This window comes from Ochotona curzoniae, unplaced genomic scaffold, assembly GCF_017591425.1.
Source record: "Ochotona curzoniae isolate NIBS_2020 unplaced genomic scaffold, NIBS_Ocur_1.0 contig_3819, whole genome shotgun sequence".
NCBI classification, from domain to species: Eukaryota; Metazoa; Chordata; class Mammalia; order Lagomorpha; family Ochotonidae; genus Ochotona; species Ochotona curzoniae.
In genome coordinates this window covers 40416672-40443867 of record NW_024466004.1, presented here as the reverse complement: position 1 = coordinate 40443867, position 27196 = coordinate 40416672, and the positions used below count along the sequence as shown (strand labels likewise).

Here is a 27196-nt window from a genome sequence, read left to right as displayed (position 1 = left end):
CTAACATACACATAGCACTCTGAACTGTGTCAACATTTTTATGTATTTTTATTTCCTTGAAAGAGATGTATGTGTGTAGGAGAGAGATGAGAGATCCTTCATTCGCTGAACTGAGCCAGGTCAAATCCACGAGGCTGCCAAAGTAAGTGGTTCCCAGAGTGCACACCAGGAGGAGTCCAGAAGCAGCAGGGGAAGCAAGACTGAAGCCTGGCACTCCAACAGAGGAGGTGGGCATCCCAAAAGGCCCACTAAGCACTGACCCAACAGCTGCCCCATTCTGAGCTTCTCCTTATAAACTTGTCCCTACCCTTCACCCTACATCCCTGTCTCTAGCTTTAAGCTGTTGGCTGCCTTTCAGTTCCTGTATTGCCTTTAGGTCTCCACACATGCTGGTCCAGGTCACCAATCTTCAGCCATGTTTTCAAGATGCTGCAAAAGCGACCCTCCAGCCCTGCTCACCAGTGCACAAGCAGCCCTTCTCAGCAGCATTATAGCCGTGTGATCAGTAGCTCTTCCTCTTCCTGTGTCCTGGGATCACAGCAATCCTGTTCCTATGAGTGACAAGCCCTTGTAAGCCGCGGCAGCTTCTCTTAGTTTCTGCGAGAGATGCGGGCTACGTGGGGTGACGGTATCCTTTACAACACAAAGCAGACTACTTTTGACAGTGAAACAGGATGCAAGGAAGGGCTCTGAGCATTCAGCACACAGGCTATGTTGACCTAAGAGCTAGTGTGAAGGCAATAGGATTGCTACATGGGTGGGCAGCAACACTTCAGAGAATAGAAAAAGGACCGTACGAAACTCCCCAACTGCTTTCTCTGACAATATGTGTTTATTCACTTGTCATCTGCGCACCCCATCCCCGTAATGGAGACTTGGAAGCCGGGGCCTTCGCCTGTCCACCGCTACATCCCAGACCAGCCACACTGCCTGACACAAGGCAGGTGCCCAATCAACACGTGAACGCACGGGGCTCCATCGCTGGAAAGGACACCCTAGGCGAATGACGGATGAAAAGTCCGCAGGAAATCAAGACAACCACGACGGAACCTGCCCTCCCAGTCAAGACCATACGGTGGGTCAGCAGGCCCTAACCGCCGCCAAGGTGCGGGGCTGAGGAAGACGCTGCCGTGGAGGCCCGGGCGGCTCGCCCCTCGCCCACCGTGCGCCCAGGACTCCCTCTCCGCGCCCGCTAACCCCCTCCCGGGCTCACCTGCCTCGCGCGGCCCAGCGGCCCCCGGCACCTGAGGCCCGGGACCCCCGCCCCGCAGGCCGCGCGGCCTCCTCGCGCCGCACAGCGCCCCCTCCGCGCCGGCCTCTGCGGCTGCGCGCTGGCCGGGCCGAGCCGAGGGGAGGGGGTCGCGCCGGGGGCCGGCGGAGCTGCGGCGGCGGCGAGGGAGCGAGCGAGCCCAGCGCCGCGGGCAGAGCCGGAGGCCGGGGACGACGCGGTCATGTCTCGCTACACGAGGCCCCCCAACACCTCCCTGTTCGTCAGGAACGTGGCGGACGCCACCAGGTGAGCGGCGGCGCCGGCGGCCGCAGGTGGGGCGCGGGAAGGGGCGGGTAACGGCCACGGCCGTGGGGGAGGCCCGGCGGCTCGGGCCTCGGGCGACGCGCACTCGCCCCCCGGGGAGGACTGACGGGCGTCGGGCCGGCTCCTCCGGGGCCTGGGCGGGACTGGCACCTCCGCCCTCGCACCGCGCGTCCGGGCGCTGCGCCCGGGGACCCGGGCCCCGCGGGGCTCCCAGGCCGCGCTCCCAGGCCCGGCGGGCGCCTGCCGCCGCAGCCCCTTTGTGGCCGGGTGTCGGACGAGGCTTGGCCGCGTGCGTGGCCGCTCCGAGACCGGGGAGAAGGCTCCCGAAGAGAATGCGCACCTTGGGCCTTCCCTCCGGTGCTGGCAGAATCGTAATTCTTGACACAATTATATTGGGGCTAACAACAAAACACAAAAACAAAACAAAACAAAAAAACTTTAGCGAGAGGCCTGTTTTTGTTGCCAGCGTTAACACCCTGTTTGTAACGGTTTGGGTGGACCTGGCCTTGATCCCTTCGCACGCTTCCGTGGGGGTTTCTGTCCACTCCTGAATCTGAATCTAAACAGGGATGCTCAGGAGGGATTTCTTTCTACTGCACTTTCTCGTGATGAGGAGCTGCAGCACGGCGGGCATGAGCAGATTTCCTTGTCCAGGGCTAACCAGCCCCGCAGCATCCCCTGTTGAGTGTGCCCTGTGCTCTTAGCGCACACACGGCAGGAAACCAGAAACTCGAGTTTGCCACCCCCCCCAACCAGCAGCCCTGGCCACATGGCCAGCTGTAGTGATCATAACTGACCCTTGGGAATACAGGTTTTGTTGTGTGTTTGTTTACAAATACACATGTCACCACTGCAGACAATTAACATATCTTACCTAACCTCTGAAGATGACTTGTTGACATTTCCCTGAACTTGTTTAGCAACACAAACAAAAATCTATGATTTAGGGGTTTAAAAAAAAATGCCACCGTTTAGACTACATGAAAACTGAGTCAGCATCAGGTCTCTGCAGTCTGTTTCCCTGGTCCCCCGCCCCAGTCATGATGCTGATACTAGCCAGCAAGGGTGGTAGAGTGAAGCTGTGAGGGCGAGAGGCACGCTGGGCCCGTGCCCACTGCAACCGGTGCAGCCGCACACGCGGCTTCTGAAAGCCGTACAGCTGCCCTACTCATTAGGACTGCTTGGTGCCGCACCAGCTGGATTTTAAGAAGTCGGAAGTCCAGATTTTGTGTACATAAATTCATTTTCAAAATGTTAGTGTTTGTCAAAACGTGAAATCCCCATTTTTTTTTTTATAGATTTAAAGCTATGAAGTGTTGGCAATCTTGTAATTCCAAACGTTTTCTTAAAAATGTTTAAGTGTTGTGCAGGCAAAGCATAACTTTACCAGCAGGTACACCATAGAATTAATGGGACTGAAAATAACGTCTTCAGCACCTTTTTGGTACTACCACTAGGGGGCTCTCATAACTTAGGTGGTTAGTGATTTTTAAACTTTTATTTATTATTATTAGAAAAGCAGATTTACAGAGAGGAGAGACAGAAAGATCTACCATCTGCTGGTTCACTCCTCAAGTGTCTGTAATGGCCAGAGCTGAGCCAATCTGAAGTATCCCCACCAGATGCAGGGCTTTAATGTTTTGAGGCATCCTCTACCTTTTTCCCAGGCCACAAGCAGGGAGACGGAAGGGAAATGGGAGCTCCTTGAACACGAACCAGTGGTTATATGGGATCCTGGTGCATGCAAGGCAAGGATTTACTGAGTCGTTGCACTGGGCTGGTTAGTGATATTAATAAAATGGTTGTTAATATTTCTTGATTATTCACTCTGTGCTATTAGCTATCCTATAAGCTTTTCATATATGAACTTGGTAAATTTTCACAATAGCTCTATATTTTCTTTGTTAGCTCCATTAACAGATAGGAAACAGGCTTAGAGAGGTTGCCTAAGAATTCATGTCTGGTATGTTACTGAGAGTAGAGCCATCAGGTGTAACTTGTGTTAATCTAACAACCTTTTTGTAAAATGTGGTATACAGTGTTAGTTCCCTAGCAATATGTATGCCATCTAAATACATTTTAAATTAGTCTTAATGCTTAGTATGCTTATAAAGAAAATCAGTTGGACTAAATGTTAAATGCTATTATTATGTATGACTTGCAGGATGTAAAAATTAAGAAAAAAATCTAGAAAAATGAGACAAGAAAACTTTATTAGTAAAGGCTAGTACTTTTTTCCTGTTTTCAGAAAATTTGTTTTAAAGATTTATTTTATTTTTATTGGAAAGGCAGATATACAGAGAGGAAGAGAGACAGAGAAGAGGGTCTTCCATCCAAAGATTCATTCCCCAAGTGGCTGCAAAGGCTAGAGCTGAGCCAGTCTGAAGCCAGGAGCCAGGAACTCTTCTGGATCTCCCACGCAGGTGCAGGGTCCCAAGATTTGGGTTGTCCTCACTGCTTTCCCAGGCCACAAGCAGGGAGCTGGTTGGAAAGTGGGGCGGCCAGGACTAGAACCGGTGCCCATATGGAATCCCGGTGCACTTGAGGCTATGACCTTAACTGCTATACTATCGCGCTGGGTCCCAGAAATTTTTTAAGAAGATTGTTAGTTTTCACATGCAGCCAGACTTTATTTAAAGCATTTCTTTGAGTTGGCTATTTTACTATGTAGGATAAATCACAAGACATTAAAAAATATTGCACAAAATCTGGATGTGAATGAAATTGAGTGAAAGAATTAAGGAAAATTTTTACATAGTTTTTAAACTTTATTTCCTCTGGTGAAAAAAGAAATAGATCAGGAAAAATACCTGGACTGGTGGCTAAATCCTTACCCTGCAACCTCCAGGATCTCATTTGGGCAATCGTTTGTGTCCCAGCTGCTCTGCTTCCCATCCAGCTCCCTGCTTGTGGTCTGGGAAAGCAGTGGAAGATGGCCAAAGCCTTGGGACCCTACACCCATGTGGGAGGTCCACAAGAAGCTGCTGATTCCAGGCTTCAGACTGGTTCAGCTCTAGGCATTGCGGCCACTTTGGGAGTGAATCAGTGGGCAGAAGCTCCTACTGTCTCTCTAAATCTTTTTGATAAAAATAATTTTGTGTTCTTTTTAAACTTTTATTATTATTATCATTTTATGATACATTTCCATAGGCTCTGGGATTTTCCATACCCCTTCCCCCTACCGAGTTTCCCTATATTATTACTATAGTTTAGTTCTTCACACACAGTCACGTGTCCATCATTGTGGGCATGGACAATGGCAAAGAGTCCAGCATCCTATTGTCAAGATATAGTTAACAGTTTCATTGGGAGTCCATCTTTGATCTGGAAGTAGAGATGCATACTGCATTGTATCTTCACATCTGGATATAATAGTCTCCATTACACAGTTACTATACATCCCCTTAAATGAAAAGTCACAATACAAAATCAACAATAGCAAGAAAAATAGAAATTTACAATGCCATGAAGTTAAATAGCATGCTACTGGATATGATAGTTTCCATTACACAGTTACTGTACAACCCCTTAAATAAAGAGCCATAAAAACAAAATGAACAATAGGAAGAAAACAAATTAAAAACCCAGTGAAGTTAAATAACATGCTATTGAATGATTAGTGTGTTGCTGAAGAAATGAAAAAAATCAAGAACCTTCTTGAAGAAAATGATGCTACTGTATGATCTATGAGTCATTGAATTTAATGTGAAAGTGTTTTGAAAAGATGAAACTAAATTTAGAAAAATCAAAACCCATAGTTTCCGCTGATCTTTGTTGGTGAGATGTCTTCTGTAAACAACAAATAGATGGGTTTTTTTAAAGGTTTATTTTAAAATTTTTATTGGAAAGGCGGATATACAGAGAGGAGAGACAAAGAGGAAGATCTTCTGTCTGATGATTCACTCCCCAAGTGAGCGCAACAGCCGATGCTATGCTGGTCCGGAGTCTCCCACGCGGGTGCAGGGTCCCAAAGCTTTGGGCCGTCCTCAACTGCTTTCCTGGGCCACAAGCAGGGAGCTGGAAGGGAAGCGGGGCTGCTGGGATTAGAACCGGCGCCCATATGGGATCCCGGGCGTGCAAGGCGAGGGCCTTAACCACTGTGCCACCACGCCGGGTCCGGGTTTTGTTTTTCAAATGCAGTCTATTTATCTATGATGTTTGATTGATGATTTAAGCCATTTATATTCAGGGTTAATATGAATGAGTAGTAGTTTGGTCCTGTCATTTTAGCACTGGGTTGTTCATTGATTTAGTCCTCTGTTGTCATTTTACTGGGATGTTCTTCCCATTTGCCTTTTGTTTTGGTGAGTACTATTCCTCTTCTATGTCAGGAGAACATCTTGAAGTATCATTTGTAGGGCAGGTTTGGAAGAGGCAATTTTTTTAACTTTGCTTTACTGTGGAAGAATTTTATTTCATTTTCAAAGGCAAAGGAAAGCTTTGCTGGGTACATTATCCTGGGCCGACAATTTTTTTTTAAATTTTAGAATCTGGAATATGTTGCTCCATTGTCTTCTGGCTGTAGAGTTTCCTAGAGTTTCCTGTGAGAGATCTCCTGTGAGTTTAATTGGCATTCCTTTATATATCAGTTTATTTTTTTTCACGTGCACATTTCCCTTATGTTCGACAAAAGAGAGTTTGATTATCATGTGTTGTGGTGAAGATCACTTTTGATCGACCCGTTTGGGTGTACTATGTCCCTTCCTGAATGTTGTTTCCTCATTTTTTCTCTAGATTAAGGAAATTTTGCCTTATTATTTCATTGAATACACCTTTAATCCAAGCTTCTCTCTCTACACCTTCTGTGACTCCCATAACTCTTATGTTTGGCCTTTTAATAATGTCTTTCAGTTCTTGAATACTTTATTTAGCTTGGCTTAGCTCTGCGTCCAGTTTTCCGTTTGTTTCCTCTTGATGACAGGAAATATCTTCCAATTCTGAGATCCTTTCTTTTGCTTGTTTCATTCTATTTTGGAGACTCTACACTGTATTTTTAATTTGCTCCACTGTGTTCTTCATTTTTGATATATCAGCTTTCATTTGATATATTTCCAGTGTGACATGTACCTTAAATTTCTTTATCTCCTGTGTTACATGCTCCTTGTTGTTGATAAGAAGCTTTATAACAAGTGTTTTGAATTTTCTATCCCCCATTTTCTTGATGTCTTCCTCTGTTAATTCTGAGGCTGGCAAAGGGTTTTGCTCCTTTGCAGGGGAGTCTTCAGTAATGTTCATTGTGCCTTTGTCTCCTCTTTTGCTCTTGGTCATTGTACTTCTGGTTATCAGATTTTTCTCTTTGGGGCAGGTTTCTAAGCTGTGTCACCCACAAGTCTACAGTCCGATTTTACTTATTGTGTTTGGCACACGACTGTTTACAGTCACTTGTTCCACTCCCTCCAGCAAGTTCTAGGTCTGGGTTCTTATGCTAGATTTCTATCATGGCCTCCATAACCCCATCTCCTGGCTCACCAGTCTCCATCTCCTGTGATACTGTGCTGAGGCTGCACCATTGTCTGAACAACCTTTTTCCCCTTCCAGTTGGAGCAGGTCCCAGGATTAGGGAGACACCAGGTATCATATATAGCAAGGTTGTTAGTGGTGCTGATCTTGCTGGAAACTGTTGGCTGTTGGGTCTAAGGTACAATGCCATAGTCAGTATTATTTTCCTGTGGGACCAGTGCAATACACTGAGCTTGTCGCATTCTCACTGAGCTCAGTGCATGTGCATCTCAGCACTGTCCCACAGTCTCAAACCCCTTGCCACATGGTACAAAATGGCACTTGATGTGCCACTGCTAGAATTTTTGATCTGCTGGCCATCAGGTCTGTGGGCTACCCAGACCTGTCTTGGATGGAACCTGTAGGATGCTACGTTGTTGCAATTCACTGAGCCAGAAATGAGTTCACTCCCAATTCAGTGCATCCCAGTACTGTCCATAGCCTTTTTTCCCTATACAAAATGGAGCCTGATTCAGCTCTAGGGGCTGGCCTGGGCTGTGAAATCTACCCTGTTACCACCAGGTTCCCTGAGACCTGCTGCTCTGTCTGCTCCTGGTCAAATCAAACAGACCAGCAGGAGGGCAATTCTTTGGGTTCACCTCCTGAGCTCCCGATGAACACCCCTTCCTACCCTGTTGCTGGTGTTCAGGTTGCTGCTTGCTGAATGCCGCTGGGGCCAGTAATGTAGACAGGGAGAGGGTCTGGGGATGAAGCACCTACAGGAGACCAGTGATGGTGGAAGTCTCTAAGCCTTCCTTTATTACTCCCTTTATACTCCTTCCCTCAAGTCCTTTAGCCAAATAGGATGCCAATGAGTCCAATTAGTCTAGGTGCCTTTAGCCTGTAAGCCCATTTCCTGTTACTGCTCAGCTTAACGAGCACTAATTAACTCCTTAGCCCACAACAAGTCACTGCAACACCACACCACACCGTTGTGTCCCTTGCTTTCCTGTGTCTGTCAGTTCCCAGATGTACCTGTGCTATGGTTCCCTCCTCTTCTGTTTCCTAGAATGTGCCCTTTCTGCTTCACACTGGCCAATGTTTCTCTGTTTACATGTGTTCTTACCCTATTCTGCCATCCTGAGTCTCCCAAAGCTTAGATTTTTATGTCAAGCAGAGTGTACTACTGAATGAAAGTAATGTCAAAATTTCATCCTGCTGTGTCAAGCAGTTTTCTTGGACTACTAGGAGCATTCTTTAGCTGCAGTGTCTATGAAGCCATATGTTTAGAGGCAGTGCAGTACAAACATTGCACAAAATTCAAGAACATTTTTGATGAAATATCTCACCCAACTAGAAATAGAGAGTAATTTCTTCAGTTATTAGAGAACATCTTTGAAAAAGCTAGATAGGGCCTGGCATAATGGCTCAATAGCGTATTTTCCCCTTGGCTAGCGCCGGAATCCCATATAGCTTTCAGTTCATGCTCTGGCTGCCCCCACTTCCCACCTAGTTCCGTACAAAGCAGTGGAAGATGGCCTAAAGCCTTGGGACCCTGTGCTCGCATGGGAGACCCGGAAGGGGCTCCTGGCTCCTGGCTTAGGATCAGCGCAGCTCCAGCTGTTGCTGCCATTTGGGGAGTAAACCAAATAGGTGAAAGATCTTTCCCTCTTGTCTCTCCTTCTCTCTGTAAATCTGCCTTTCCAATAAAAATAAATAAATCTTTTAAAAAACGAAACAGTAAAAAACCAAAAAACCTAGATGCGGGTATATTGAATGTGTTCCCTGTAAGGTTAATGACCATGGGACAAGTTTTGACCTAGCTTTTAAGCTGCCACATGGAATGCCAATGTCCCATGTTGAAGTGCATGGGTTCCTGTTCCAGCTCTTCCTCCAGTTCCAGCCTCCTGTTAACATGCACCCCAGGAGACAGCAGGTGCTGACTCAAATATTTGGGGTTCTGCCATCTGTTGGGAGCCCCAGTTGCATTCTGAGTTCCAGGCTTCAGCTTGGATAGCCCAGCCATGTGTGCATTTGGGGAGTGATTCAGTGGATGAGGGCTGTCTTTATTGCTCTCTGTCTCTGTCTACTTTTTAAATAAGTAAAGCAATTTTTAAAATAGATAATGAGTATGTCTATCCTCTTTACCTCTTCTCAATATTTTTCAGATATATTTCAATCTTTAATTTTTATTTGATTTGAAAGATAAAGATTTTTAAGAAAGAGACCTTCCATTTTCTGATTCACTCCTGAAGTACTGGGTCAGCCGCAAACCTGAAGCCTGGAAGTCAGGCCAGGTGCACCATGTGGGCGGCAGGGACCGAGTACTTACTGCTTATTGCCTCCCAGGCTGCATGTGAGTGGGAAGCTGGATCAGAAGAGTAGCTGGGACTCGACCAGGAACTTAATTGTCACTCCAAATACCTGCCCCCCATTCAATCGTTTGTGCAATAGATCAAGAAAACAAAATGAAATTCAAAATAGTTGGGAGCCAGTGTTGTGGCATAGCAAATAAATGGCCACCTGTAATGCCATCATCCTATGTGGCTGCTTCACTTCCAGTCCGGCTCCGTGCTAATGGCCTGGGGAAGCAGTGTAAGATGGCTCAAGTGCTTGGACTCTTGAACCCACACGGGAGACCCAGAATAGTTCCTGGCTTCATTCTGGCTAATTGAGTGAATTTAGCAGTTGGAAGATTTTTCTCTCTCTCCTGATCGCCCTCTCCCACTGTAACTCTTTCAAATTAAATCTTTTTTTTTAAAGCCATAAGAATTGGAAAAGTGGTGGTGAAAGCAATCTCCTTAGGTGACATTTGTTTACATAGAAAACACTAAAAATCAATACAACTAATACAAAACTGCACTTTTTGTTTAAATAGTGAACAGCTAAAAATAATTAAAAGCTAGCTTAGGAATAAATTTAACAACAACAAAAAAATTCAAAGTCCTTTGCACTGCAAACTACAGTATATTGCCAGGAGAAATTTTAAAACACGTAAAATGAATTGATATGTATAAGATGTTGATGAATTAGAAGGCAAATTATTAAGAAAAATTTTAAACTCTGTTTTATTTGAGAAAAAAAATCTCTCATCTGTTGATTTACTCTTCAAGTGCGTGCAGCAGCCAGGTTGTGAACCAGGAGCAGAACGAGGGCTTGAATCAGGCATCTCAGTATGAGCTATGGACATTCCATCACATCAAACATCTTTCCCAGGGCTCTTTTTAATATCTATATTGCATGCAGGAAATTTGCAGTAGTTAAAATAATACTGGAAAAGGACACTGAAGCTGGAGGACTTGAACTAGCAACAGGGGTGTGTAGTAACAGGCCACCACTACACTGGTTTCCTGTGTCAGAGTGCCTGGAATTGAATCTCACCTCCAGTTCTGATGCAGCATCCTGCTAAATGCACATGCTGAGAGGCAGCTATTGCAGGTTTGAAGAATGAACAGATGAGTAGAAGAGAAATCTCAATCTCTGTTACTTGCTCACTTACTGTGTCTTTCAAATAAATAAGAGTGAAAAATAAACTTTGTAACTAAAAAGATAAGACACTGATTTTTAGACTAAAAGTAGACAAATAGATTCATAAACAACAGAGGTGGCTGGTATTGTGGCATAGTGGGTAAAGCTGCCACTTGTGGCACTGGCATCCAGTATGTGAGCCATTTTGTGTCCCAGGTTGCTCCACTTTGATCCAGCTCCCTTCTAGTTGCCTGAGAAAGCAGTGAAAGATAGCCAAGTGTTTGAGTCCCTGCTACTCACATGGCAGACCTCAAAGAGGCTCCTGGCTTCTGTCCAGTCCCAGCTGTTGTGGCCATTTGAGGAGTGAACCAGCAGATGGAACATCTCTCTCTCTGTCTCTCTCTGTCTGACTGTGGAATGAATAACTGTATCTTTAAAGATAAAACAACTGGGCCTGGTGTGGTAGCCTAGTGGCTAAAGTCCTTGCCTTGTACACGATGGGATCGTATATGGGTACCATTTCTAATTCTGGCAGCCCCACTTCCCATCCAGTTCCCTGCTTGTGGCCTGGGAAAGCAGTCGAGGACGGCCCAAAGCCTTGGGACCCTGTACCCACGTGTGAGACCTAGAGGAGGCTCCTGGCTCCTGGCTTTGAATCAGCTCAGCTCTGGCCATTGAAGTAACTTGGGGAGTGAATCAGTGCACAGAAGATCTTCCTTTCTATCTTTCCTCCTCTCTATATATCTGACTGTGTAGCAAAAATCTTCAATAAATAAGTAAATATATAACAGAACACACAGCCTGTAAGTAACGCATGCTTACAAACTTAATTGTGTTTTGACAAAAGCTGCAAATCAATCCCGTGGAGAAAGAAAAGTCTTCCCAACAAATAGTGCTGGAACAACTGGATACCCATCGAGGAAAAAATGAACTGCAATCACAAACTACTTTATGTCATATTTTGAGCTGGATTATCCATCAAAAAATAAAAACTAGGACTATGAATTATTGGAAGAAAACCTGGAAGAATATTGTTACAACTTGGGGATAAGCAAAGATCATTTTCCTTTTTCTAAATATTTCTTATCTGAATGATACAGAAGGGAAGATACAATGGGGATGGGTAGACATAGAGATCGCCACATGCTGGTTCTGTCCTCAAATGTCGGGAAGAGGTAAGCCTGAGCCAGGAACTCCGTCTGCGCCCCAAGGACTTGGGCCTTCCTCTGCTCCATCCCAGGCACATCAGCAGGAGGGTGGTTTGGCAGTAGAACAGATATCACTCAAACCAAAATGGAGATAAGAGGATGCCAGTGTTGTGTTGCGACACAGTGACAGCCCTTAGGCAAACATTTCTTACAAAGAAAGAAATTAGCTTAAAAGAAGAGGGGAAAAAAAAATGCTTCAGTAAATTAGGTTTCACCAAACTTAGAATTTCAAGCCAGGACTAGGTGAACATATTAACAGAATGTATAATTGGCAAGGAACTCATTTCCAGAATACTCAGCTTTCTGCTAGTGCACATGGCAAGGCAAAAGATGATATCCCCACCACCCCCAGGGAAACCCAAAGGAGTTCCTGGCTCCTCCCCTCAGATTTGCCCAGCTGTTGGTGGGGTATATGTATTTGGGAAGTAAATCTTCAAATAGAAGATACCAATCTCTATCTCCAACCTTCTTTCTCCTCACTCATCACTCTGCCTTTCAAATACAAAGAAATCTTAGGGCCTGGCATAATGGCTCAATTGGCTAATCCACCACTCTGCAAGTACCAGGATCCCATATGGCTGATGGTTCATGTCCCAGCTGCTCCAATTCCCATCCAGCTCCCTGCTTATGGCCTGGGAATGCAGCAAAATGATGGCCCAAAGCCTTCGGATCCTTAACCCACAAGGGAAACTCAGATGAAGCTCCTGGCTCCTGGTTGCAGATCTGCTGAGCTCTGGCCATTATGTCCATTTGAAGTGAAGCAGCAGATGGAAGATCTTTTCTTTCTGTTTCTCCTTTCCTCTGTAAATCTGATTTGCCTTTCCGATAAATACAGATCTTAAAAAAAAAAAAAAATGAGTAAATCTTAGAAAAAGAAGTAAACATTTTATACCCTCCTACTTTAGAAATAGCCTTACTGTACCTGGTGTGGTAGCCTAGTAGCTAGAGTCCTCACCTTGTAGATGCCAGGATCCCATATGGGCGCAGGTTCTAATCCCAGCAGGCCCGCTTCCCATCCAGCTCCCTGCTTGTGACCTGGGAAAACAGTCAAGGACAGCCCAAAGGTTTGGGACCCTGCACCCACATGGGAGATCCAGAAGAGGCTCCTGGCTCCTGGCTTCGGATTGGCTCAGCTCCAGCCATGGCAGCCACTTGAGGAGTGTATCAGTGAACAAAGAGCTTCCTCTCTGTATATCTGACTTTCCAATAAAAATAAATAAATCCTTAAAAAAAAAGACACAGCATTACTGCTCCTTGTTCCCTTGCATAATTTAATTTTTACCATGAATATATATGTGTATGAGTGTGTTTTTACATAAATGTAGAATTTCTACATAATTTTACATAAATGACAATAAACATTTGCATTTCTGGTGCTTTGCCTTCCTTCCACCTCAAGATTTTTCCACATAGCTCTAAAAATCCGTTTCACTCTTTTTTTTTTTTTAATTTTTTTTAAAGATTTATTTTTATTATTTTTTCATTGGAAAGGCGGATATACAGAGAGGAGAGGCAGAGAGGAAGATCTTCCGTCCAATGATTCACTCCCCAAGTGAGCGCAACGGGCCGATACTACGCCAATCCGAAGCCAGGAGCCTCTTCCGGGTCTCCCACGTGGGCGCAGGGTCCCAAAGCTTTGGGCCGTCCTCAACTGCTTTCCCAGGCCACAGGCAGGGAGCTGGAAGGGAAGCTGGGCTGCCGGGATTAGAACCGGCGCCCATATGGGATCCCAGGCGTGCAAGGCGAGGACCTTTAACCGCTTGCGCCACCGCGCCGGGCCCGTTTCACTCTTTTTTTCAGAAAAAAATTATTTCTATTGGAAAAGCAGATTTACAGAGAGGAGAGACAGAAAGATTTTCCATTCACTCCCCAAATGATTGCATTGGCCAGAACTGAGCCAGTCCGAAGTCAGGAGCTGTTTGCCGGTCTCCCACATGGCTGCAGGGTTCCAAGGCTTTGGGCTGTCCTCAACTGCCTTCCCAGGCCTCAGGCAGCGACCTAGATGGGAAGTGGAACATTTACGACATGAAACAATGGCTGTATGGAATGCTGACATGTTCAAGGCAAGGACTCAGCCGCTGAGCCATTGCACCAGGCCCAATAATTTTTCCTCTAAATAATGTAGTTCTGAATAAACACCAAGGTAGTAATTCATCTTTCTGTAAATGAACATTTAAGATATTTCCTTTAAAAATGCTTTAAATTGCAAGCTGTACTGCGGTGTACTTTAAGGTAAATGTGCTTTCTGGAGCTGTGCTGAGCCTCCTAGGCTGTATCAATGACACAGAAATGTTGGGCTGGAGTATAAACCCATCTTCAGCTTCACTACATAATCTCCTGCATGGCCAAACCCACCAACACCGCCCACAAAACCTGCCCTACCTCCTCATTAAGATCTTTCAGTCCTTGGCATTTCAAAGAAAATAAAATGGAAATATCTTACTGTTGTTTAATTTGTCTAATGAGCCAGTATAATACAATACTTTTATATGTTTGTAGGTCGTTTATTTTGGTTAAGCACCCAGAAGTAGAGTTGCTAGATCTAAGAGGATGTTGTGAGTATATATATAAATAACTTCTGTGAAACTGCCAAACAGTTCTGCAAAGTATCGTACTATGTTACATTCTTGCAGCAGAGTATAATACTCCTACACTGCCGACATCAGGACATCAACAAGACATCAACCGTTGGTGTTTTCAGTCATCAGTCTTTCTCATTTCAGTCTTTATGTAGCTGTTGGGTAGTTTTGTATATGTGTGTGGTTTTTAACTTTTCTTGGAAATGTCAGAGGTGGAGAGAAGTTTCCCTCTGCTAGTTCACTCCCGTAATGCCTTCAACAGTCAGTACTGAGCCAGGTGAAGCCAGGAGCCCAGAACTCAGTTCAAGCTGGCTGCATTGATGTGGGCTCTTGGGGTCCCAAGTGGTGGCTTACTCTTTGACACTGAAATATTCTCCCCTGTATGTATTTTTTACTTGGTAGTGTATCTGAGCTTCAGAGTTTGTTTTTAATTATAATATTTGTATTTTTATCACTGAGTTGTAAATATTTATATGTTCTGCTTATGGAGAGAGGGAGAAGTCGTCTCTCTGCTGATTCACTCCTCACATGGCTGTAACGGCCTGAGCTAAGGTGCTCTGAGGCTGAGAGCAGGAGCTCTTTCTCATCTCTTTCTTGAGTGGAAGGGCCCAAGGTGTTGAGCCATCCTCTACTGCTTTCGCAGGCCCCATACAAGGAGCTGGATGGGAAGTGGAGCAGCCACTCGAACTGGTGCCTGTAGGGGATACCAGCACCACAGGGTAGAGGATTAGCTTGCTGTGCCACTGCACCAGCCCCTAAAATGTTTAAGTTACAGCAAATACAGTATAATAAAATTAATGTTGGGGACATAAATTATTTATTATTCTCCAAGCTTTTTAGACCTATAGATCACACCAAAAATGCTGGAATGAAAAAAAGTAACACCTAGCAGGTGGGGAATTAGAGATAGTGGCCAGCTTGTAGGAAGAGATCTGCTGCTTTAGATTTCCATTCCTCTGTGACACAGAGTGCTGTGGCATTTTTCAACATATGACCTGGATTCGTTTCCTGCTAGCCATTCCCATTTGGAGGACCTTCTGTTTAGCTTCTGGCTCTGCCACCTAGCTCTGTTATGGGCTGTGAATGCCTCTGGGGAAACTCAGTTTGCTTTTCCTTAGTCCATTTGGCTCTTATGATACTGTTGGGCCCCACAGCCTGGGTATGCCACTTCCAATCCTGCTCCCTGCTAATAAGCCTGGAAAAGCAGAAGATGGCTCAAGGGTTTGGGCCGCTGCCACCCTGGGAGACCCAGATGGAGTTCCAAGCTTGTGACTTAGGCTTGGCCCAGTGACAGCCATGTGGCCATTTCAGGAGGGACCTTTGGATAGGAGAGCTTGCTTGCTTGCTTTCTTTTTTTGTGTGTAACTATGCCTTTAAAATCATAAATAAATAAATATTTTTAAAAGTATAAAATAAATGCTCTCAAAAATTAAACATAAGTGGATCTTATTATAGAAAACACTAATTAGCTCCAAAGCTATTGCATCAGGCTGTGGCACCTGTTTCTGTAACATCACCTTCACGGGAGATTCTGGAATGCAGGGTGATTGATAAACTGAGAAGAGAAATTGAGTTTTTCTTGTTTTCCCATCGTTTTCTGTGGAGTGTGGAATGCAATTGATACTCAACAAATATTTGCTGAACAGATAAAAGACAGTGTTGCCATCTAAAATTTAATAATCTCAAGGAAGGCAGATAGAGTTAGTGTTAAGTGAAATGAAGTAGGTCATGAGGTTGACTACACTGCCTGGCATACGTTGAATTCTAGCCAGTGTTCATTTGAGTCTTTATGTAATGACTCTTAAGTCCCCATCTCTAGCCTTAAACCCTGAATTTTAGTCTCTAGAGGGTAATTTGCAGTCACAATTTCCAGTTGTTTCTAGGACTTCTGCAGATACTCCAGCATCACCTCAAATTTCTGCATTTCTTGTGTTCATCCAAACTAGAAGGTTTGCAATCACGTGTCAATCCTCTCTGTGCTAGAAATGTGATGACCCTTCCTTCTCCTGAACCCCAGTTAGTGCTTAGCTGGGTGCTGAATCCCACCACCTGCTTAGGGTACTGTGGTGCAGGAGTGAAGAACACAGGCCTGTCTACTGCTGGAAACGCAATGTTGGCTCTCACTTGATGGCTTGTGTTGTTCATAGTTGGGGAATCAGTGTGGTCTGTGAGGATCAAGTGGTCTTAAGATGAATTTTGAGTAATAGATAAAAGCACTGTAACTGCCAACTGTTACTGCTAAATATTTTATCTTTTCATTTAAATTGTAGCACCATCAAGACAATAATAATATTCAGTGTCTGTCACAGTGGAAAGTATAAAGGAGGTCCAAAACCCTGTTCAGTGTGAGAATACATGGGATATTTCTTTAAAGCCTAAAAAGTAATCTTAGGACTTATTTAGAATTTAGTTTTTTCTATCTGAAAACAAAATTAATATAAATATGAGCTTACAATGAAGCAGATCTATGGGCTTTTTAAAAATTTCATTAATTACATATTGTATTATGTGACACAGTTTTATAGGCACTGGGATTCCTCCACCCCTATCCTAACCCTCCCCCCATGGTGGATTCCTCCACCTTGCTGCATAACCACAGTGCAAGTTCAGTTGAGATTCCTTCATTGCAAGCATATACCAGGTATAGAGTCCAGCATCTTATTGTCCAGTTAAGTTCAATGGCTTCTTAGGGAGACCTTCTCTGGTCTGAAGGTAGAGCCAGCAGAGTATCGTCCTGATCAATTAAAAGCTCCAACATGACATCAGCAACAAGTTATTATGGAATTAATTGACATAGTATTGAGTAACCAATATGTTAAAAATAAATGCAAGTTCTTAACCACATCCTGTGACTACTTCATTGACATTTCAATTTTAGTTTATATACAATGGGTTCTATACATCTTAAAATAGCTATAGATTACTGTTCAGCTGTCTTGTGTCTATTTTCATTATAATATTTAGCCTTTTATAGCATTGAAGCATAATTTTGCTGAACCTGGCTATTTTTTTGGGTAGTCTAGACTGGCTTATAACTCCAATAAGATATGTCAACAGTTTAGTTGCAGAACAGTTTTAGGAGGGGTGTGCAGAGAAATGCTCAATGCCCTAGTGAGGAGTAACTAATATTTCACGTCTTCCTCACACCTTCTAGGGTGATGGAAGATTTCTCCGCTCTCCCACCCCATTACGGAATAACATAGGCAATTAAAAGTATATTAGGTTTTACAATTCTTTGATGTAGATCATAAGCAGTCTGACTCACATTGATTGTTGGTTCGTTGGTTACTTCACAATATCTGATTGCATGTGTGATAGGCTGTTAGAGGTTGAGATAATAATATTACATTTTATAGGTACTGTTTTTCATATTAACATCATTTCATCTTAAATTAAGGCAAACATGTGGTATCTAACCTTTTGGGATTTGCTCATTTCCCTTAGCATTATGGTTTCCAGTTGGGCCCATTTGGCCACAAAGAACTGCATTTTGTTTTTTTTTTTTAATAGCTGAGTAGTATTCCATGGAGTAGATGAACCATAGCTTTCTTATGGAAAGTTAATTTTTAAGTCTTGTAATGAGAATAACTTTTAAAAGTAAATGTACCAGGCCAGTATTTCTTAAAATATCTACCCCTTTTGGGGCTGGCGCCATGACTCAACACTCCAGTCCTCCACCTTCCAGTGTTGGCATGTGACCTGGCTGCTCCACTTCCATTCAGCTCTCTGCTATGGCCTGGGAAAGCAAAGGAAGGATGGCCGAAGTTCATGGGTCCTTGTACCCACGTGGAGGACCTGAAAGAATCTCCAGGCTTCTGGCTTCAGATCAATTCAGCTCTGGCTATTACTGCCATTTGGGGAGTGAACCAGTGAATGGAAGATCTTTCTCTCCTATGCTCTCTGTAAAAATCTGCCTTTCCAATACAAATAAATCTTTATAAAAATCTTCTACCCTTTTTTTGCTCATAAAAAGTACAGATACCTTTGGGTTGGGCTTTTGACACAGCAGTTAAGTTACTACTTCAGGGGCCCAGCGGCATGGCCTAGCGGCTAAAGTCCTCACCTTGAACGCACCAGGATACCATATGGGTGCCGGTTCTAGTCCCAGCAGCTCCACTTCCCATCCAGCTCCCTGCTTGTGGCCTGGGAAAGCAGTCGAGGATGGCCCAAAGTTTTGGGACCCTGCACCCGTGTGGGATGCCCGGAAGAAGTTCCTGGATCCTGGCTTTGGATCGGCATAGCATCGGCTGTTGTGCTCACTTGGGGAGTGAATCATCTGATGGAAGATCTTCTCTGTCTTTCTGTATATCTGACTTTCCAATAAATAAATAAAAATTAAAAAAAAAATTGTTAGGTTACTATTTCAGATACCTGCATCCAATATTGGAGTGTTTGGTTAAGTAGTGGCTGCTCTGCTTCCAGTTCAGCATCCTGCTAGTGCATACCTTGAGAGCCAGCAGATGATGGTTCAGATTCTTGGGCACCTGCCTCCCACATTGAGACCCAGATAGATCTGGTTCCCTGGCTTTGGCCTGACCCAGCCCAGCTGCTGCAGGCATTTGTACAGTGAATTAATAAAGGGAAGATCTCTGTCTGCCTGCCTGCCTCCATCTCCCTGCTTTTCAAATAAAATGAATGTGAATAATTTTACATGATTTTTCGGAGATTTGCTTAGTTATTTGAAAGACTGACAGAGAGGAGATAGAAATCTTCCATTTCACTGGTTCACTGTCCAAGTGACCACAGCAGCCAGGGCTGGGCCAGACTGAAGCCAAGAGCCTTGTATTCCGTCTGGATCTCCCACATGGGCAGTAGGACCCATGCACTCAGTCTGTCTTCCACTGTTTTCTTCAGTCACAGTAACAGGGAGCTGGATTGGGAATGAAGCAGCAGGACTCAAATTGGTACAAATATGGGGTGCTCTCATTGTTGGCCCCTCTTAACCTGCTGAGTCATAATACCAGAGCTTATTTATACTTTTAAAAATTATTTTACAGGGCCAGCACTGTGGCATAGACATAAAGCCATGGCCTTAGTAGCAGCATCTCATATGCGTGCCAATTCATGTCCCAGCTGTTCTGCTTCTGATCCAGTGTGTTGCTGGTGGCCTGGGAAAAGCAGGCCCGAGTGTTTGGGCCCCCTGTGCCTACTCTGGAGACTGCAGTGGAGCTCTTGGTCCCACCTTTCCCATTGAGACCACTTGGGAATGGACCTGAGAATGGAGGACCTTTTTCTGTGTTGCCTTCTCTCTGTCAAATAAATCTATCTTAAATTTTTTTCCCTAAAACTGGCATAGTACCAACTGCAATGCTGGCATTCCATATGGGGTACAAGTATTAAGTTCTAGCTGCTCTGCTTCCAATCCATCTCCTTACTAATGGTGGAAGATGACCCAACTGCTTGGGCCTCTGCTACCCTTGGGGGAGACCCAGATGGAGCTCCAGGCTCCTTTCAAAATCTCAGGTGTTTCTTACAGGGCAGTTTTAGATAATGCTGGTCTAGATGTTAGTTTTGAGGGTTTCAACTGAATTTCTGCAGGCAAAATATTTTAATCCAGTTATTCATATTTCTTTGCCTTATTTCTAAAATGCTTCAGGCCTGAGGACTTGCGCCGTGAGTTTGGTCGGTATGGCCCTATAGTAGACGTTTACATTCCACTTGACTTCTACACTCGCCGCCCACGAGGATTTGCTTATGTTCAATATCCTTTATTTCACTGTGTGCATGTGGATATAATGCATACATGTACCTATATGTATTCAGGAGCATGTGTTACTAAATTGATATTGCCTAATTAAATGTGTTTATTTCTTTATCTCAGAAAATCTAAAGCACAGTAGCTGGCAAGCGCCCCCCAGTTTGAACCAACCTGTTAGCTAGAATCCAAGCATAAACCGAGCAGGCAAGACAAAAGGCACCTAAAGTTCAAGCCTCGAGGAGTACAGAGGGAGGGTGGACGCAGATATGCAGACCTGAAGAGGGGAAGTCTTTACCAAGCAAAAGACAAGGCTGAGACTTCGGCTTTCCTCCATTTACTCAGAGTTCCAGAGTCAAAGCCAAGTCTGATTTTGTTGTTTCTGCGTCTCTTATAAAGTCCATCTTGCAAGCCATAAAGAGTAAAGGTCAAGGTTCAAGATCAAGTGAAATTGAGGTAATTGCCAAAGTCTCATTTTGTATTGCATTTCTTGAGCTTTTTCTGTTTGCTATTTTTAAAAATAAACCAGTGGACAACTTCCTGAAATACAGCTACTCAGTTATTTTGTATTCAGTTATTTTATATAGCTAGTATCCATAACAGTTAGGTTTAATATTATGTAATTGTAAGGATAAGGGAGTTTAGCTTAGTAGGGGTGTTACAAACTAGGCTATGTAACTTCAAATGTTTGTAGATTGCTTCTCTTTTTTAATATTTAGATCTCGTACTTAAAACATAAAGTAATGTTTATAGTGCTGTTTATCGGTGAATACCATTTTTAAAGGACTAAATGAGTTTCTGTTTTAATTCATTTGCATGTGTGCAGTTCTGTTTATACGAAGTAATTTCTCGTAAATGTCATAATTTAAAAGCCTTTTAATGGAAGAGTAATTTTAATTTCAGAATAAAGGATCTACACCCTGATATTTTCAGTGAAAAGCCTGATGGATCCTTTATCTAAAAGAAGGGAGTAATACAGTGTAAGCAACAATAAAAAAAAATAAAAAAAATAAAAAAAATAAAAGAAGGGAGTGAGTCCTGGGCATTTTTATAATGCTTATTTTGGACTGACTTTATTCTTACAACATGTTTTAAATTATACATGTATACTGCAGTCAGATGTAAACATTAAAAGCACAGTTACCTATTTGTTTCTGTTTTAATTTTCAGATTCACTTTTCTAAGTCATAAATGGGGAATTTGTTTTTATAATAGAAAGTGACAGGTTTTTTTATTATTCATATTATATGGGAGGTGTGAGCTTAATAACTTAAACTTGTTTTTCCTATGTATTCCATTTCACATATCAAGAATATTTTTCAAATATTTTTACTTGAATCCCGATGTTCAAAGTGTCCTTAACGGCTAGTCATATTTGAAGACGTTCGAGATGCTGAAGATGCTCTTTATAACCTCAATAGAAAGTGGGTATGTGGCCGGCAAATTGAAATACAGTTTGCACAAGGTGATCGCAAAAGTAAGTGTGACTAAACATTAGATCTTGCTTATTCAGAAGAATGAATTTCCATAGTGACAGACCTTTTCATGTCAAACTCCGTGAGAAGTGATGCTGGCTGTGTGGCTGAGAGCCTTGTTGTCCCTGTTCCAGCTCCAGGTCAGATGAAATCAAAGGAGCGACACCCCTGTTCTCCCAGCGAGCACAGGAGGTCTCGGAGCCCCAGCCTCAGGAGAACGCGCAGCAGAAGTTCCTCCTGGGGAAGGGACCGCAGGCGGTCCGACAGCTTCAAAGAGTGAGTGTGGGGACCCCAGTAGGGCCGGGGAGGCGCTGAGTCACCTTGCTAATGGAAGCTGTCAACTTTGGTAGAAAAACAAGCTCTTCTCCACATAGCATGCTGATTAATGTAGGTTTATGGAATGCCTCCCAGTGCTTTTTATTTCATGACATGTGTAACTTTTGAAAATGGAAAGATAATATGTATTGAAGAAAAATACAAACAAGGTGAGAAATATTTAAAAAGTGAAATGCTCCTGAATAAGCCCACCAATTCAAAATCTTGAGTTCTGAAAATGACTAAACTTAAAAGAAATAGTCACTTGAGAAAGTTAACTAACATTAGTATAAGCCAGTTTAATTATAAATAGTGAGTTACTATCAAGAAAAAATTCAAAGTTTTGGAGGAACAAGATGTAAATAATAGTAAATCTTGGTAGGAAAGAATATTTCCAACATTTCTATTTTGCTAGCCAATTTTTCTACTAAAAATACATTAAATCACAGTGGAAATTAATTACATGGTAAAGCTGTTGCAATAACTGATATTGTATTGACAAACCTGAGTTCTTAAACATGTTTAGTATTTATCTGGGATTGTAGTGCTGTGATGTTTTTCTTAGGCATATAGACTTTTTTTAAAGATTTGTTTTGGAGCCTGAGCTAAGCCAATCTGAAGCCAGGAGCCAGGAACATCTTTCAGGTCTCCCACATAGATACAGGGTTCCAAGGACTTGAACCATCCTCCACTGGTTTCCCAAGCCATAAGCAGGGAGCTGGATTGGAAGTGAATAGCCAGGACATGAGCCAGCACCCATGCAGGATACCAGTGCCACAGGGGAACATTAGACTACTGCTCCGGCCCCAGCATGTAGGGTTTTTTGGTTTTTTTGGAAGATTTATTTTTGTTGCAAAGTCAGATATACAGAGAGGAGAAGAGACAAGAGAGGAAGATCTGTCCGCTGATTTACTCCCCAAGTCATTGCAATGGCTGGAGCTGAGCCGATCCAAAGCCAGGAGTCAAGAGCCTCCTCTGGCTCTCCCACACGGGTACAGAGTCCCAAGGCTTTGTGTCACCCTTGACTGCTTCCCAAGGCCACAAGCAGAGAGCTGGATAGAAAGTGGGGCTGCCAGGATTAGAACCGGTGCCCATATGAGATCCTGATACATACAAGGGAAGGACTTTAGCCACTAGGCTGCTGTGCCAGGCCGACTTGTAGAATTTGTTTTTTAATTGGAAAGGCAGATATACAGAGAGGAGGAGAGACAGAGAGGAAGATCTTCCATCCTATGATTCAATCCCCAAGTGAGTGCAATGGCCAATGCTACACCGGTCTGAAGCCAGGAGCCTCTTCCGGGTCTCCCGCGTGGGTGCAAGGTCCCAAAGCTTTGGGCCGTCCTCAACTGCTTTCCCAGGCCACAAGCAGGGAGCTGGAAGGGAAGTGGGGCTGCCAGGATTAGAACCAGTGCCCATATGGGATCCTGGGCGTGCAAGGCGAGGACCTTAACCACTGTGCCATCGTGCCGGGCCCCAACTTGTAGAATTTTTAAGGTGAACTCTGTCCTGACAGAATTATCAGCAGTTACAAATATACCTTTTGAAAAAATTTTATTTATTTGAAAGGTAGTTTGGCTCTATCCCCAGATGGTTGCAAAAGCTAATGCTGGCACAGGCTAAACCCAGAACCAGTAACTCCATCTCGTTCTCCTGTGTGGCTGGCAAGAACTCAAATGAGATATTGTCCACTGCTTTCCCAGGAGCATTAGCAGGGAGCTAGGTCAGAAGTCAGGTAGTGGGGACTTGAACTGGTGCTTCAATATGAGATGCAAGCATTCAACAGTTGCTAAACTCACAGTATCCATCCCATAGCAATCTCCTTGACCTCATGGAGCACAGCTAAGCTAGAGAGGCCACAGAGCTTCCGGTCAGGATGACCACCAGGGCTGTTCCCGCTCAGTTGCTTTCAGTTCCCAGAGCTTAGACAAGAAAAAAATGTGTTTAGCAAGAGCTAAAAAGAAAGTCATTGCTCGAAGTGTTTATTCTGAAAGACAGGACTGTGAATTGGCATGGCTCCTATCCCTCCAACCAAGTGGAACGAAGGATGAGACAACTTCATCTTTGTTCTGTGATTTTAAGATTCATTTATTTTTATTGAAAAGGCAGATTTACACCGAGAAGGACAAAGATCTTCCATCTGCTGGTTCACTCCCCAAATGCCTACAGTGACCAAAGCTGAGCCAATCTGACGCCAGGAGCCAGGAACCTTCTCCAGGTCTTGCATGTGGGTACAGGGTCCCAAGGCTTTAGGCCATCTTCCACTGCTTTCCTAAGCCATAAGCAGGGAGCTGGATGGGGAGTGGAGCAGCCTGCACATGAACTGGTGTCCATATGGGAAGCTGATGCTTGCAGGTGGAGGATTAGCCAGTTGAACGGTTGCACTGGCCCGTTTTGTGAATTTTTAATATGTAAAACTCATTGCCAGAAAATATGGCCTTGTCAAAGCCCTGAAATCTTATATATCAGATGAGTTCCTTTGATGTGAATCATATGCTTTGATTTTTGGCCCATACTTAAGTAGGTATGAAGGTAACAGAGCTTTACGCTCCTTTTCTAAGCCAAAAAACAAATAAAAAACCATAACCAAGTCATGATAACACCATTACCAAGATTACTGAAGAACTACTTTTTAAAAATCCATAACATATCTTGAATTTGGATCTTTTTATTGACTCCTCTCTAGTATAGTAACAGTATGAATGTCCTTTGTATTTTATAGAGAATGATCTGAGTTTGTCCAATGGCTAAGAAACAGCATTGGTCATTTGAGATTTAAACTGGGATACATAGTTTCTGTACTCAAATACTAAATTATGTCTTTAGGACTTAAAGCATGATGAGCAGGATAGGCATTTAGCCTAGCAGTGAAGACAGCATAGCCCACTCTGGGGTATTGAGGTGTCATGCCCAGCTCTGGCTCCTGAGTCCATCTGGCTCATAAGCCTGCAAGACACCCGGGATGCCTTGATTGAACCCCTGGCTTCCAGAGCCGGCCCAGCCTAGTCATTGTGGGCATATGGGAATTCTTCCTGTTGCTCCCTTTTTCCCATTCTCTCTTTTCTCTACAAGAGAGAGAAGACCCATAGTTAAATTCACTGTTTAGAGAGATACCCAAATGGCTGCAATGGAGTGAGCTGTGTCAATGTGAAGTCAGTTGCCAGGAGCTTCTTCCGGGTCTCCCTTGTGGGTGCAAGGGCCCATGGACTTGGGCCATCCTTCCACTGCTTTCCCAGGCACATCAACAGAAAACTGGGTCAGAAGTAGAGCCTTAGCTCTTTTTTTTTTTTTTAAGATTTTGTTATTTATTTGTATTAGAAAGTCAGATATACAGAGAGGAAGATCTTTTGTTCATTGATTCACTCCCCAAGTGATGGTAATGGCCAGAACTGAGCCGATCTGACGCCAGGAGCCGGGAGCTCCCTCTGGTTCTCTGATGCTTAGTATAGGGTCCCAAGGCTTTGGGCCATCCTCGACTTCTTTCCCAGGCCACAAGCATGGAGCTGGATGGGAAATGGGGCTACTGGGATACAAATTGGTGCCATATAGGATCCTGGGAGTATTAAGGTAAGGACTTTACCTACCAGGCTACCGTGCTGGGCCCCAGCCTTAGCTCTTTTTAAGATCACCTTTCAGGCCCTGCTTGTGGCCTGGAAAAGCAGTAGAGGATGGCTCAAAGCCTTAGGACCCTGTACCCACATAGGAGACCGGGGTGAAGCTCCTGGATCCTGGCTTCAGATCAGATCAGCTCTGATCATTGCAGCTATTTGGGGAGTGAACCAGCAGATGGAAGATCTTTGTCTCTCCTTCACTCCGTATATCTGACTTTCCAATAAAAATAAATAAATCTTTTAAAAGATCACTTTTCAAATGGTAACACAGTAAGACTCACATTTGACTGGTATCAGAAAATACAGCAGAAAGACTTCATTTAAAACTATAGTGATGTTGTTCCAAAGTGGGTTAAGATAAAAATTGAGACATCTTGTTCAAGTCCTGGCTACTCCCCTTCTGTCTAGCTCCCTGCTAATGGAAGACAATATCCTTTCTCCTTCTGGTGTTAGAGACCTGGCTTGAGCTCCAGCTTCTTTCAAGCTTGGCCTACACCTGGCTGCTGCAGGCATTTTGGAGTAGATGAAAGAGCTCTTCTCTGTCACTCTGCCCTTCAGAAACAAATGAATGGCAAAGAAAAAGGGAAAAAAAAAAAAAACTCTGCTACTCCCAGAAAAATAACCTTCCAGATGTATCGCTGCCAGCACTCGTTCTTTAAGAAATACTAAAAATTCTGCAGGCTGAAGAATGTGATCCCAGATAGAAACAAATAATCAGGACCCGGTGCGGTAGATAGCAGCTAAAGTCCTCACCTTGCACACGGTGGGACCCCATATGGGCACCATTTCATGTCCCAACTGCTCCACTTCCCACCCAGCTCCCTGCTTGTGGCCTGGGAAAGCAGTTGGGGACGGCCCAAAGCCTTGGGACCTTGCACCTGCATGTGGGAGACCTGGAAGCGGCTCCTGGCTCCTGGCTCCTGGCTTTGGATTGGCTCAGCTCCAACCATTGTGGCCACTTGGGGAGTGAATCAACGCACAGAAAATCTTCCTCTCTGTATATCTGACTTTCCAATAAAAATTAATGAAAATAGAAACAAATAATTAGTAGAAGAAATTAGAACAAAAGAAAATGTAAGTATATTGATGTAGAACATGCTACAGATCCTCAGGCTGTGCTTCTGTAGGTTTCTCTGCCTTCAGTCAGTGGGGAGTACATGAGCAGATAAAGAAAGTCTCTGCCACTCTCTTGTCTCTTTGCCTTTCAAATGAAAAAAGAATGTTTAAAAAACATTAAAGTCACTTAAAAAATATTTTGGTCATATATTGTAGTATAACAAATATTGCAAACCTCTCATGTTTGAAGTAAAAGTATATATAAACTCAGAATTTTTTCTTTTATATGCTATCTAGTAAAAACATAGCTACTATTACGTAAAGGTCTAGGTTCCTGAGAGTGTTTTTTAACCTGTTGTTCTGTGAAAAATAACATGCTCTAAAATTATGGATATTTGCAGGTCGCGGTACAGGCGATTCTCTTACAGCCAATCGAAATCTCGTTCCAAATCGTTACCAAGGCGGTCTACCTCAGCAAGACAGTCGAGAACTCCAAGAAGGAATTCTGGCTCTAGAGGACGATCAAGGTCTAAGTCCTTACAGAAAAGGTCCAAGTCAATAGGAAAATCACAATCAAGTTCGCCTCAAAAGCAGACTAGCTCAGGAACAAAATCCAGATCACGTGGAAGACATTCTGACTCCATAGCGAGATCCCCATGTCAGTCTCCCAAAGGGTACACCAACTCAGAAGGCACAGCGCAGACAGCAAGGCATTCTCATTTCCGATCACATGCCCGAGATCGGAGTTACCATCATAAAAACAGTTGGTGAATAGCAACAAGAGTACCTACATAGTCTTTAATATAAATTATTAAACCT

General features: G+C 43.8%; 1 protein-coding gene across 2 annotated transcripts; it reads left to right on the top strand.

The window, feature by feature from the left end:
• Positions 1-1451: 1451 nt before the first annotated feature.
• Positions 1452-27196, top strand: SRSF12 (serine and arginine rich splicing factor 12). Of its 2 annotated transcripts, none has more exons than XM_040983762.1 (5): positions 1452-1516; positions 19825-19946; positions 21293-21400; positions 21533-21674; positions 26779-27196. In XM_040983762.1, exons 1-5 carry the CDS (start codon positions 1452-1454, stop codon positions 27146-27148), a joined length of 807 nt encoding a protein of 268 aa, XP_040839696.1. In that variant the 3' UTR covers positions 27149-27196. The 2 variants fall into 2 exon arrangements, with proteins under 2 accessions (XP_040839696.1, XP_040839697.1); XM_040983763.1 differs by having other exon boundaries at positions 26839-27148.

What these genes read in the sequence shown, in the direction of transcription:
- SRSF12 (XM_040983762.1), top strand. Translation starts at nt 1,452, where the DNA reads ATGTCTCGCTACACGAGGCCCCCCAACACCTCCCTGTTCGTCAGGAAC. An exon ending in AACGTGGCGGACGCCACCAG is followed by an intron (nt 1,517 to 19,824) that starts GTGAGCGGCGGC and finishes AAAATGCTTCAG; the next exon opens with GCCTGAGGACTTGCGCCGTG. An exon ending in TGCACAAGGTGATCGCAAAA is followed by an intron (nt 21,401 to 21,532) that starts GTAAGTGTGACT and finishes TCCCTGTTCCAG; the next exon opens with CTCCAGGTCAGATGAAATCA.